At 35.6% G+C, this 14499-nt stretch overlaps 1 protein-coding gene across 1 annotated transcript; it reads left to right on the top strand.

Moving 5' to 3' along the window:
* Positions 1 to 10856: 10856 nt before the first annotated feature.
* LOC113731637 (2-oxoglutarate-dependent dioxygenase 19-like) lies at positions 10857 to 14071 on the top strand. The gene is made up of 4 exons (XM_027257009.2): positions 10857 to 11204; positions 11627 to 11871; positions 13002 to 13329; positions 13572 to 14071. Exons 1-4 carry the CDS (start codon positions 10989 to 10991, stop codon positions 13812 to 13814), a joined length of 1032 nt encoding a protein of 343 aa, XP_027112810.1. The 5' UTR covers positions 10857 to 10988; the 3' UTR covers positions 13815 to 14071.
* The last annotated feature ends 428 nt before the right edge of the window (positions 14072 to 14499 follow it).

Here is a 14499-nt window from a genome sequence, read left to right as displayed (position 1 = left end):
TGACGCTACCTTGGAAATAATGAATTTGAGATCGGTGAGTACGGTAGCAATAAAAAAAATTGGGAGGAAAAAAATGACAAAATTATGAAAGAGTAGAAAGATAGAAAAAGATAAGGAGCAGACAGATGTGAGTAGTATGGAAAAATTGTAAAAAAGTCATTAAATAAGGAGAAAATAGAAGTAGAAAGCCATTACACAGAGAATGTCAGGTTGTTTAATTAGATAAGAATTTTGGATAGAGAATATTAGGTTGTTTAATTAGATAAGGATTTTGAGTGTAATTAACAAACAAGAATAGATTTGGTAGATAAGATAAAGTAGTTGAAGTAAATCTCTTGATTCTTATCAAATTAAGCATTCAGTTACGATTCTTGTGCTGAAAAAAATATATACAAATTCAGCACCACTTAATAATTTCAGCAGAAAAATTTTTATTTATCAAACACCCAAAATATCTGAATGTTTGAATGAATTCAGTTTCAGCACTTTGTTTTTAGAGTAGGAATTTTAATTTTGGTGGTTTCACACCCATCAAAAGTTTACATGATGCTTCTTCAAAAGTGATGATTCGGTCCTTTCAAATGGATCTGACTCCGTTCCAACTTTGTTTTAGTTGGCGAAATACTTAGAATGTGACTCGAATTAGTGGGGAGTATAACCATGCTGAATCTGATCAAATGCTAATGTAATGCAACATCAAAATGAACAGAAAATTTCGCGTAAGACAAGTTTTCGAGGGACGCCTATCGCCAAGAAAAAATAATGAACTCACTTTAAAATTGTTTAAGCATAGAATGTAGACAACGGCATGTATATGTCTGCGTCTTTCATACTTTTGGGAATAAAATTTTTCCGTCGAAATCTTCTTGCTGCCTTTGCTCCTATTTTGATTTGAAACTTGGCTATGTACAGGATAAATAAACAGGGATAAATGTTCTTTTCTGTTAGAGCTCCAACGAGGTTGTTTACGCTTAAGCACTCAAGCCTGAACGGGAAGATTTGCTCCAAAAAGGAAGAAGAACATGAGATTCAACTCAATCTCTTATCTTTTCATTTTGTTGAACCAAAACGAGCCTGATTTTGTACAATTCAACTTGGTTGAACTCGAACCGACTTTGAGATCAAGAGGGTGAGTTTGAAATTATCTTTGTTTGCCACTTTGTTGTGTTTCGTTACTTTTTTTAAATGAGCATATACATGATCACTTTGTTCTACAATTCCATCACTTTTGTGGATAATCTTATATACATTAATAATGTATACATTATTATGATTATATATATATATATATATGAAATTTGAATTTTAAATTTAAATTCAAATTGCTTGTCATGCATCGATCAATGATCATGTATATATTGTCAAGATTAATCCTACCTTTAGTGCCCGCTAACATCAAGTTTATTTCGTTCTTATTTTACCTTAATATAGGTCCATATTCCATTTAAATAGGAATGACAATTGGGACGGGCGCCTGCAGGGGTTGATGGGGTGAGGCGAGGATCATTTTCTGCCCCCCTTAAAAAATGGGGTGGGGGATAAGGGAGTATACCCCTGTCCCATTACCCACCTAAAAAAATAAATATATTATAATTATATGTATAATATATTTGATATTATTATTAGTTATAAGTATTAGATTATGTATATGTAATATAATTAATATTATTATTTATACTCATAATTATTCATTTGTAATACTATAAATTACTGATTTGTTATATTAATACATTTATACTAAATTACTAATTACACTTTTATTCTTTTGCACTTAACAAATTTCTATTGTCAAGAAGTTATTAAAATGATTCTCAAAGTATGGATTCAGATGCATCAGCTTTGTGGATTATATTCTCATAGATATATAAAGCTTTGCAACCTAGAAAGCATTATGGGCACCTAGAAAGTTGAACAATGTTGCTCATTCATTTTATCCATTAACTTAACTGAGGAAAGGGTTGATTTAGTTAGTATGCATGCATTAGGCATTTCTTTTGATGAAGAGTGGCTACACTCTTAGTGCCGAGATGCACTTGTAAAGTCAATTTGGGCCTTTGCTCAACAATTGTATAGTTTATAACATATCAATGAAATTATCTAACGTTTCTAGAAAAAAAAAAAGGTATATGGAGGGCCTTTCTTCCAGATTTTATTGTTACCACACTTGTTGTAGAAATTATTTTACATTAATGAAATTTCTTTTTTTCTATTTAAAAAAATAATTTTTTATTAGCTCTTGCGAGCACCCATGGGAGAAGCGGGATGGGGTGGGGGGAATGTTTGGGCATTCCTACATGTGAGCATACAACACAAAAGAAAAAAGCAAACAAAGAGGGTAGGAGTGCATATTAAATACTTATAAAACATTACCAAGTTTTTAAAAAAATTGAAAAACATGTAGCCAAAGCCAAAGCCAAAACGAAGGTTATCTTGTGCCTAGGACTGTCAATGGAGTTGGGCCAACCCGAGCTCGGCTCGTTCGACTCGACAAAAAACCCGATGAGCCCGACCTTTTAGTGAGTCGGTCTGAGTTTGAGCCTAAAAATTAGACATGAATTAAATATGAGCCGAGTTTAGGCCTTATTAGGCTCAAACCCGATATAGGTCCGACCCTTTAATTACCTATATATATAATATTTATATTTTGATATTATGTATAATTATATATCCAAATATATTATTATTAAATACTAAATATATATAAATTACAAAATACAAAAATACATCTAAAAACTTTTTCATAAGCTTTCTTGATAGCCAATATTAGTAATGCATAACTGAATCTCTAACTTTTCTTATTGGTTGAGTAAATTTTTGTGTTGGTATAATATTAGTTGATTTCTTTTTGGTCTACAAACACAAATCATCAAGCATGTTTGGATTCAAATCACAAGATTATAAAAAAGTTTCAACTTTTAAAGATGTATTGGCTTATGATCGCATGTTTTATTACTATTTTTCATGCATTTTGAACTAATTAAATATAAATATTGTTGAAAATTTTTTGGTTTATATACTTTTTAAGAACTATTATTTGTTCATATTTAGTTTTAATATTATAATCTTGTAAATGTTAAATTAGTTTTACAACTTAATAGTTATAGTAATTGTATTAAGAAAATTAAGGAGTAATAAGTGAGTTTGACTTAAATCCAATAAGGCTCACAGCCCGAATATTATGTGAGTTAAGTATGAGTTTCACATTTATGAACCCAAAACTCATACCTCGAATCCCGAAAATGTTTCAAATTAAATGAGTTGAGTTTAAACTTATGAAATACGGCTCATTGGCCCGATTGACAGACCTACTTGTGCCATAAAGGGAAGTGTAATCAAATTCAAGTATCTTGAATCCTAGAACCTTGAACCAGTCCATAAATTAAAACATCTCCCGTTAGCTATCAATGTCGTGTAAAGTCATGAAGCGAGGCCAGACGAAAGTTGTGATTATTTTTTTCTTAAATATATATATATATATATATTTATTTATATATATAACCTAGTGATCGGCACGCAGGAACCAATAACCGTCAAAATAATTAATGCTAGCAGACAACAATCAATAAACGGCAAAATAATTCATGCAAGATTTCAACTCAGATTATGGCGGTCAGGCATCAGCCTGCACTGGCGATGTTTTCAAACCTAACCAAACTTAAGGAAAAAGAAAACCGCCAAAACAGAAAAAAGAGAAAAGAACAATAAATTCTCACTCATTAACCATCAATTGCTGTCCCGATATTGATGGAAGTAGTCCAAGCGGCAGAAACAAATGATAATAATCCCGTGGGAAACCGGGAAATTTTTGGAGAAAAATTTTACAGCATTAATAGTCGGAAAGCAAAAACCCATTAATCAACAGCAGGAGTCTTGGGTGCATGCCGTCTGACTAAGGTAGTTTCCAACCAAACGAGCGGTTGGAACCGACCCGAAGTGACTTAAATGGAGTGGTATATTCATGTTGTGAATTTGGGTCAGGAAATATATATTATCGTGAATTTGGTTAAACTTTAGTCCTTTACAGGCTACAGCGTGCAGCAACCGCCTCTATTTGAAGAGTCCGTAAAGCAAAAGGGACAATTGGACCAAGTGAAAGAAGAAGTGGACGATTTTTCCCGTCAGTATGCATGGCAGGTATTTTTGCTTTGACCACCTATAATTGAATTACATTTTGAAAACAAGAGCAATACAGGCAGGGACGGAGCCAGAAATTTATTTTTGGGGGGCCGAAGTGTATTAAAATTTTTTTTTGTGACGAAATAAATATATTTAATAAGTAAAATTTAGAATCAATAATTATAAAAATAATAAAAACATATAATTATATGGAGAATGATTAAAAATGGTAGCTCTGCAGGGAGGATCTGGGTATGTTCGAGGGGTACGATATCAGAATGTGAGAGTAGATGACGTTTCAAATCCCATTATCATTGACCAATTCTACTGTGATTCGCCGACGCCTTGCCAGAACCAGGTATGATTCACCCTCTAGCTTCATGGTTTTCCAGAATAGCTGGTTAATTGGGAACCAGACGGACTTTGTATTTTCTGCTCTCTTTGGTGAATAAACTCTGAATGATACTAAAATTCGACCAAAAAAAAAAAAAAAGTGCAGGCAATTGTTTATCTACTCATCCTTAAAATATCCTGACAACGACTTTTTATATCCAGAGTTCTGCAGTTGAAATAAGTGAAATCATGTACAAGAACATTAGCGGGACTTCCAAAAGCAAAAACGCCATGAAATTTGCATGCAGCGACACGGTTCCTTGCAGCCACATTGTGCTAAACAACATCAACCTAGAATCTAGGGATGGTACCGTAGAGACTTATTGCAACTCTGCCATAGGGTTTGGGTATGGATACGTGCAACCCTTTGCGGAATGTCTGACCTCATCAGACAAAGAAAAAATCATCAAGCAGGAGCCTGAGCTTGCCCTCTGCGAAATGGCTGGGCTGGCCGCTGGAATCCCCTATATATAGGGGGTTTTCCGGCGGCTTGGGGGGGGCTTAAGCCCCCACCAGCCCCCCCTTAAATCCGTGGCTGAATACAGGCTGATTCTTGCTGAGCTGATTCACTTGTTTGTTCGATGGAAAACCATTTTGATCATAAAATGCGGTTGTAACTTCATTCGTTTAAGCCACAGCCCCGCAAAGTACTACAGCAAAAGGCTGCGATTTTGCTTCGGGACAAGCCACCTCACTTGAGCCATTACTCTAATCTGCAAAAACAAATTGATCTGTGGCGACACAAGGAATGGGAGGTAAGGATATCGCATATTTGGCGAGAAGGAAATAATAGTGTGGATTGTTTAGTTAAAGACTCTGTTTTAAAACTCGGACCGGACCGGCCGGTCGAACCGGGAATCGGCCAGGTAGCCGGTCCGAGTCATATTCAAAAATCGGAAATTTAAAATTCGGTCAAAGCCGGTCAAAAATCGGGTTTGACCGGGAAAAAACCGATTTTTTCGGTTCAACAATAATTTTTTAAAAAAAAATTCAAACTTTTTAATATTATGTTTTGACCTCCTAAATTGTTAAAACTTATTGATATACCTCAAATATTTGATACTTTATAAATATTGTCCTAAAATTTGATGTTATTTTTCAATTAAATTCATAATTTTAATTCTAAACTTGTTAATATTTATTAAATAATATAAATTGCTACTTGATTGTTCTAATTTCTTTGTATTTTCTTATTAAATATATTTGAAACATCAAATATATATGAATATACCTTTATTAATATCAATATATTATTAGATATTATACATATAATATTTTAATTTTTAAATAATTTTTATTTATGATGTCATCCGGTTCGACCCCTATCGATCTCCAGTCGAATCCATTGATCCCTGACCCCTGACCTCGGCCGAGTCGCTATCCGGTCCGGTTCTGAAAACATAGGATAGCCTTAATAAGGAGCCAGGGTTACATCGTTTACAAAGCCCGCCGGATATAGTTCGATGATGGAAGAACTTGGATATTGCGGGAGTAACCACCCCGCGTTTTGTATCTATGTTTTGAGCTGCTTAGCTCTCCTTGATAACAAAAAAAAAAAGTACTACAGCAAAAGTGTGCACGGAAGTCAAGTAGTATATAGTAACTATTAATACTTTTTTTCCCACAAGCCGGTGGAGAACATTTGCAACCTCAAAGTAAAAATTGTGCTAGTAAAATATTCCTGAGACAACTATTAACCCATAATAGTAAGATCAACACAAATAACTTTAATTGAATAAAATTACAAACTGACTTGAAAATGTTAGGATGAATAATGATAATGTTAGTTGATTCAAACAACTTGTCATTGTAAAATTTGAACTAAAAACCTCTACCCCTCGATTTGACATGCAGGAATGACATAAAAAGAAAAGATCGTTTCGACTTATTCATTTTATTTTCATGTTTAGCATGAATCATTTAAGTTGGATGACCCTTTCTCCATTTAGGATGCTCACACCATGATACCAACTCTTTTTCTTTTTCTTCAAGAACATTCACTCCTCAAAATGTTCAGGAAAACATCTTTTTATTCAACCTTATCCTAGAATACTCAAAAATAACAAGCGGGATGTCAAGTTTGACAACATCAACTCAGGGGAAAGAATAAATGAGCATCTACGTCTTAGTGTTCTAAGAATTGGACAGGTGTATAATACTACATTAAAGTCAAACGAAGAAGTAGCATTTTCCTGATGAGCAAATGAAGAAACAAACAAGTTCACATTTTCTCTCCCAGAATTGAATGTGGAATAAATACATCCATAAACAGACATAATTGTAACGTATAAAGCAAAAAAAAAAAAAAAAAAAAAAGCAGCTGCACCTCCAAGTGGTTACTTACGACAGGTGGACTGGTGAGAAGAAACAGTCAATAGAGTGACGGCGTCACAAGCAAAACCATGGAAATTTCCAGCTTAATATGTTTTCCTATTCTTGTGGGACTAAATTCTCAGTCGATCAAAGACGCTAATGCCGGCTCCCAGTACAGTGGAGTATCAGCTTTGGGAACCCATTGTTGTCAAAAGAGTTGTGATCCCAGTTGTAGGATTCTACGATTCACCTTTCTAATGTTGATTTGGATCATCATTTCAGTCAGAGTTCTTAATTAATGAGTTCAAAATTGTCTTTGACCAATTAGTTCTACTGATCGAGATTTATGTGATCTGCACAACCTGGACTCCATGGGATTTTTCCATCAAATTAATACTACTACTGCTTAATTTCTCGTAACAAAAGTCAAAAGTCTTCAAGTGTGACTAACTAATACAAGTAAAATGATGTGGAAAAGGCACTACTGATTAGAATTTTTTTTCAAAAAAGAAATAAAAAGAAGAAAGTTTACTCTGATCCATGTTGTTAGCTTATCGAAGGAATCGGCGGCTGAGTGCTATAAATGTCTGCAACACATACCATTTCCATGGTTCTAGACTACTGTTTACTAAGTATTTTGACTCATGCATGCTATGCACGGGTTTACATTTTAAACTATCACAATAACAAAAATTTACTTTTGTTACATGAAATTAAAATCTAAAAAGTTTTTAAGAAGTATTTTTTTTATCCAAATTTATGAGAATGAATTATATTCAAAGAAAAGGGTATAAAAAATGGTTCAGTAGAATGTGCTAATTATTTTCAACATCGAGTTAATTTTTAACTATAGGTTGCATGTTCCGATCCCTCAAAATAAAAAAGGTTGTTACTATATATGGGATCATAAGAAATATTTATGTAGATTTACTTGTACGGATAAGTTCAAGTCAAATTTTATTTATCTATTATAAGTCAATATCTAATAATATTATGCATAAATATATGCAACAGAGACCACTGAATCACCACCGATTCAGACGAGCACCTGCTGACAACATTTTCAGGAAAGTCTGGATTTTGAAATGTAATAAAGGGGATTTGATTCTTTGACCTACACCCAAATAAAATTTTAAATCTCTTTTAATGGCTAATTACTCTAGGAGCAGGTGGTTGCTTACAATTCGTTCTAAATTTTGACTTTGTGATCATTTCCAAGTTATTCAAATGAATCTATTGCCTCAATATCACCATCCAACCAACCAAGTTTTTAAGTTGAAAACCATGTGCGAACTTGTGGTTGGTTGTCAGGGTGCCTCTTTCATGATTTACTTGGACTTTGAACCTGCATCACTTCTTCTTCATCTTGAAAGGCACAACTTCTAGATGTGGGAAGGAGCTTGGCTACGAGAATGACTAATCCCAGGGACCCCCCCTGCATTGATGTTCGTGGTGTTGCTTTACCTACATTAGTCTCTGTATAACGCTCACCCTCCATTGTAAGGAAAAAAAGAAAAAAGAAAGGCACAACTTCGCAGGCCACCGCAGTCAGAATCAAATTACCACAGCGTGCATCGTTGTCGGACGGACATGGTTACTGCTATGGTCTTTTCAATTAGGCTACGCTGCTGGCCGGATAAATTTCCAAGTTGATCTGTAGCCCAGCAGCTTAGTTGAGTTAGTTCAAATGAACTAGCAGAATCGACTACTAAAAAGTAAAAACCCAAAAGTTATTTTTTTTTAAAATTTTAAAAAAGAGATTATTATAACATTCAGGATCGGGTTCAAATAATTTGATGTGTAAGCATGTACACTACAACGTGACAAATAGTAATAATTGAGTAGTGTCACTAGAGCTGTAAACGAACCGAATCGAACCGAGTATCTCATGTTTGAGCTCTGTTCGTTAAGCAGTTCGAACAACGTTCGTGTTCGTTCGTTAATTTTCGAACTCCAAACCTGTGTTCGTGTTCGGTTCGTTAAGTAAAATTCGTGTTCGAGTTCGAGTTCGAGTTCGGCTCGTTTAACATAAACGAGCCGTTCGCGAACATGTTCGAAATGCTCGAATCCAAATTATTTTATGCCTTAAATATGCCATGCAAATTATTAATCATTCTAAAAAATAATTAAAGCACTAAGTGACTAAATTCTATTATTCATTAACTATATAACTAACATTAACATAAAAACAACAAATAAAACAAAGAAATTTGCCCTCCAAATATAAAAGTCCAGCCATAAAATTAACCCTAAATTTGTTAAATGATAATTATGTCTATGTTCGCGAACGTTCGTTAAAACTCGCGAACATGTTCGTGTTCGCGAACGTTCGTTTAGCATGTTCGCGAACGTTCGTTAAAACTCGCGAACATGCTCGTGTTCGCTCGATTATTAATCGAACAAAAAAATTCGTTCGAACTCGGTTTGTTTAAAATTTCGAACGAGCCTTTCACGAACACGAACGAGCCGAAACGAACCGAACTACCGAACAGCTCGGTTCGTTTAACAGCTCTAAGTGTCACTAAGAAACGAATACTCGTCAACATCTGATCACTTGGCTTTATATTCAAATTATTCTAAAAATATTTGTATTCATGAATTTCGTCGTTGGTGTACCATAATGATGGTGTTTTGATCGGCCCTTATTATGGTGGTCGTGTTTCCTTTACTTTTTTTTTTTAATTTTATTTAATGGATAAAAACTTTCCTTGCATGGCTTCCAGCACTCAACTGCGCGCTGTTAATGAAAGAGCACATACAATTCTCACTTGATTACTAGCACTAGAGCTCAATGAAACTTGCTCTTGTATGTTCTTTCTACTGTGTTCTCATGCTAGCAAACAACCGGGAAAAAAAAATAGAGCGCATTTATTACTGCAATGACGTGAAAGTGAAATTAGCAGCTTTACAATGCGCTTTCACATCTAAATTCCAAATATGACAACTGATGATACATCATCGTGTCCTATTTAAATATTAATCTCCAAAAATATTTTTGAAGTTTCATTAACAAAAACGAGATCTGCCTTGCGAACAAAAGGTCAATTTTGGTGTTCCCTCTGTGAATAACGAACGAAAGCGTCGGTTCCTGCTGCAGGAAATTATTTTCCACAACAAAGTCCGTTCTTTTTCCATCATATCCGTGGATAAAAGTGGCTAATGTTGTTAGCGGGGACAAACACACTATTAAAACGATTTTGGCTCTTAGTGCTGGGTCGTCTTGGTAGATATATCAAACTTTTCGAATATTTTTGTCAAGTTACTTCGAGGTAGCAATTGCCCCATCAAAACAGGGATTCGAGGTCTCGCCAATGTTTTGAAAATCGAATCAGATCGATCGAATTGTGAATCGGTCGTGACTTTGATTTGATTCATACTTTAGATTGGTTAGGTTTAAGAATTGATCAAAACCGTGTGAATCATAACGAACCATGAAATGACAGTTTTATGCTCTTGTCAATTAGACTGAAAAAAAAAAAAGAATAATTTTTTTGAAGTCTAAAGACTAATCACTAAAATTTATCTTTGAAGGTGTAAGCTCTTTGAAAAATATTTATGTTTTTATCAGTTGATCTCTTAAATTAGTCCACGTGATATCTTATGTTGTACACATATATTTATATATTTTATTAAAATAACATTGAATCGAGGTTAAACCGATCAAAACCAATTGAATCGCGATCCAAATACCTCATTAGTTTACTTACTGATCCGAGTTTTAAAACATTGCATCTCACCGGTCAAATTTAGTCCTTTTCAGAGTAAAATGGTTATTTCAAAATCTTTGATACCCTGCTCTCTATCTTATTTATGCTCTTTCAGGACCAACGGGATTGAAATATGGGGGGAAGGGTTGAATTAGAGGGAAATATTGGAAGGTTAGTATACTAAGAGGTCTTAAATTGAAAAAATCTGGTAGGTGGGTAAGTGGGGTTGGTAGGACCCATCCACACAAAAGTATCAAAACAGCCGCCGGCCAAGGGCAACGGGCGCTCACACTTTGAGACCCGAGATATACTACTGAGTCTACTAGTTTTGCACCTATAAATTGAGCCAGGCCTGGGGGCCATTCTTCCACCGCCATCCTACTACTGCTTAGCTCAGTTTGCTTAGTTTGCGGTTCCCAGCTTGATCAGTTAACTAAGCATATTTACTTGACGACCCAAATGGCAAGCGTTAAAGCACTCGTGCAATCTCAAGACCTCAAATCCCTCCCTTCTGATTATGCTCACTTCAAAGACAGCCAAAAATCCATTGTTGCAGGCCCTGAAGTTTCGCTTCCCGTGATTGATTTTTCTTTGCTCAGCTCAACCAATCCTGATGAACGTGCCAAAGTCATCGAGGACCTCGGAAAAGCCTGCGAGGAATGGGGCTTCTTCATGGTACACTCTCTTTTTCTCCCTTCATGAGAATAAAGTATCTAGCAAACATAGACTGCGTACGTATCCTACTCGAGAATTGTTTGAATCTTCATACTCCAACCAATGCAATGTAGTTCGTAAAAGAATTTTTTCTCCCCCTTTTCGCTTTAGAATGACAGGGAGAGGGAGTTCAATTGCCACCGTTGTCGTCTTTCTTGTTTTGTCCTCCTCTCACCGCTTTGCTTCTATAATACTCCTTTGAGAAAACCATCATATTCTTCACCACCATGAACTTTGCTGATGTAAAAATTATATACATATATATATTTGAACCAATGAATAATTAATCGCTTGGTCCGGCATGCATATAACTAGTGTTGCATAGCATATCTTGGGTCCCATGATTTGATTGAATTGGATGATGAAATATAAGATGCATGCAGGTGGTAAACCATGGCATACCGGAAAACCTAATCAACTCATTGTTTAACGTGTGTAATGAGTTTTTCGACATGCCGGAGGAGGAGAAGCTCAAGTTCGAAACCACAAATCCCCTGTATCCGGTCATGGTCAGGTCCGGCAGTACAATTCACGATAAATCCAACCAAACAGTCCTCTTCTGGAGAGATTATCTAAGGTTCTTTGTGCATCCGGAGTTTTACTACCCGGATAAACCCCAAGACTTCAGGTAAACCATCCATCCCATCATAGTTTTTCCTTTCCCGTGTCAACAATCGTGATTCCCCTGTGAAAAGTTACGTAGATGATTTGCTCGCTACTAGTAGTAATGAGCCGATTTATTGGCAGAATGATCCAAATATAGTGGATCCCCTCACCCCTTGCCAACCCCTCCCCCACCTAAAATGAAGTGGATACAATGAACTTTCTATTGTTTAAAAGAAGACAAAACCAAAATGCCTTTTTTTTTTGGTCAATTTTTTAAAATGGAATAATTAGATCAGAAGTCAACACTTGTTTTTCAATGCATTTTTTTTTTAATTTCTCGAACAATATTTTTAGAATTAATCTTTTCTACACTGGCAGTAATTACACTGTCAACGTTGGATGAATAACAACTATATCAAATTTGAATTTGAAATTTAACTTTTGCACATATGTCATGAATCAAATCGTGATAGTATATATAATATATATATGATTTACTCATATTTTTATTTTACGTATATTACATCATAAAAAATATTACAATAATTATTCCAGATGACATCTTAAATAATACTCTATCCAAATACACTCGCTACTAAAGCAATACCAATCTTCTGGATGATCATTTATAAATCATCCATATTCTTCTGACCGACCCAAGGGATTACGAAAGTGTTTTACAGAAGCTTGTTATGTTAGTATTAAATAGGAATAGTAATAATAGGTATGATTTGACTTATAGTGACTCATAAGTTCTGCTGTTGCGTCACTTGTGGCGGGGCCTCGATTTGTTAGCTGCACTAATAAGTAAGTTACAACGCACGGAAGTGTGAAATTGACCTGATGTCAATTGATTTTATTGCACCATTATCCTTAAAAATTGCACTACCACTTGACTCCAATTGCCTGAAAAATGGTCCCGTACTTGCCCACCAAACCCTTTTATTTTCTACTTTATTTCTGTTGACCCACGCGACCTCAAAAAAAAAAATAGCAAAAGGAACAACAAAAAGAATGAAAAGCAACTTATATAGATTATTATATATAAATAAATATATGTTCTATGTTGTTACCAGTACATGGAAACTGAACTGACTAGTAATGGGTTCCAATCCAGACGGGGTCATTTTGACTTAATTTGAATGGGTGTAGGGATCTTATATCGGAGTATTCTCAGAGAACCAGAGATTTGGCATGGAAATTACTGCAGGGAATATCACAGAGCTTGGGCATGGAAGAAGACTACATCCAGAAAGCCATGGACTTGGACCACAGTACCCAAATCTTCGCAGCAAATTACTACCCACCCTGTCCTCAACCTGAATTGGCAATAGGCATTCCTCCTCATACGGATCATGGCCTCCTCACCTTTCTCCTGCAAAATGGAGTTGGAGGCCTCGAGATCCAACACGAAGGCCAGTGGTTCCACGTTAATGCCCTTCCCAACTCCATTTTCGTCAACACTGCCGATCAACTCGAGGTATGGATGGCATACTACTGCTCAAGTTTTACTCTAATTTGAACCTCTTGGATGGACGAAACCTAATATATATATATTTTTTTTTAAAAAAAGGGCAGAGAGAATGGGCTAAAAAACTTTGATGCTTTGAATTACGCAATGATTAAAAGAAATGCATAAATAATAAAATTTTCAATTGCGTGTTTTTTTTTTTTTTTTTTTGGGGGTTTGTTTGTTTATGAACTTAAAATTATTACCACCAGGTTTTGAGCAATGGGAAGTACAAGAGTGTGTGGCACAGAGCAGTGGTGAATAACGAAAAGACCAGAATTACGTTGGTGGTGCCGAATGGTCCATCACCTGATACAATTGTTACCCCAGCCGCACCGCTGCTGCGCGAAGCTCCGGCTGCATACGGTCCGATGAAGTACATGGAATACGTGAATGTACAGCGTGTGACCAGACTTCACGAGAAGCCCCTCTTGGATCGACTCAAGCTGCACTAGTTTGTTCTTCCTCCTGTCGTCCTGCTACCTTTCTTCCACCATTCTTTCCACCTTGTTACTGCATTTGTTACATTTGTAAACGAGGCGGGAGATATTGGACGCTAGCTGACGAGCTCCTCCTCCTCCTCCACTTACTAAAACTCACTGGAGGAAAAACATAGATGTATTTCTTTTTTTTTTCCTCGTACGACAGTGAGTGATAAATAAGTACTATTGGACTTGTACTACTGTGTTTTTGTGAAAGAGTTTTTCGTCCACTTGGATTCTCCTCCCTCCCAGCTAACCTACTTTCTCTCTCCCTCTATATATATATATATTTATATATGTGTCTTCCACTCTATGTATTTCGAACCATACTTTTGGAAATTCGATTTTTCGGGATTTTTAGGGCTAGGGTCTTTGTGATTGAGGGGCTGCAGCCCCAATCATATTCATCAATTTGAAGGTATCTTGTATATGTGGGCAACTTCATGCACGGTAAAGGCGGTTTGATCCTAGAAAGCGAGCAAATAAATTGATCTCTTCGGGGGAATCAGAGTTAATTCCAATTTGCACCATTTAACTATCCCCGAACACTCATTTTGGTCCTTAAACTTTGAAATGAAACACTTTAGTTCCTGAATTATAAATTTTATCCCATTTAAGTAAGACTGTCGAGGAAGTGGAACAGATTTTAGATTAAAGT

This window comes from Coffea arabica, chromosome 2e, assembly GCF_036785885.1.
Source record: "Coffea arabica cultivar ET-39 chromosome 2e, Coffea Arabica ET-39 HiFi, whole genome shotgun sequence".
NCBI classification, from domain to species: domain Eukaryota; kingdom Viridiplantae; phylum Streptophyta; class Magnoliopsida; order Gentianales; family Rubiaceae; genus Coffea; species Coffea arabica.
The sequence above is the reverse complement of the archived record's forward strand: the minus strand, read 5'-3'. Positions and strand labels throughout refer to the sequence as shown.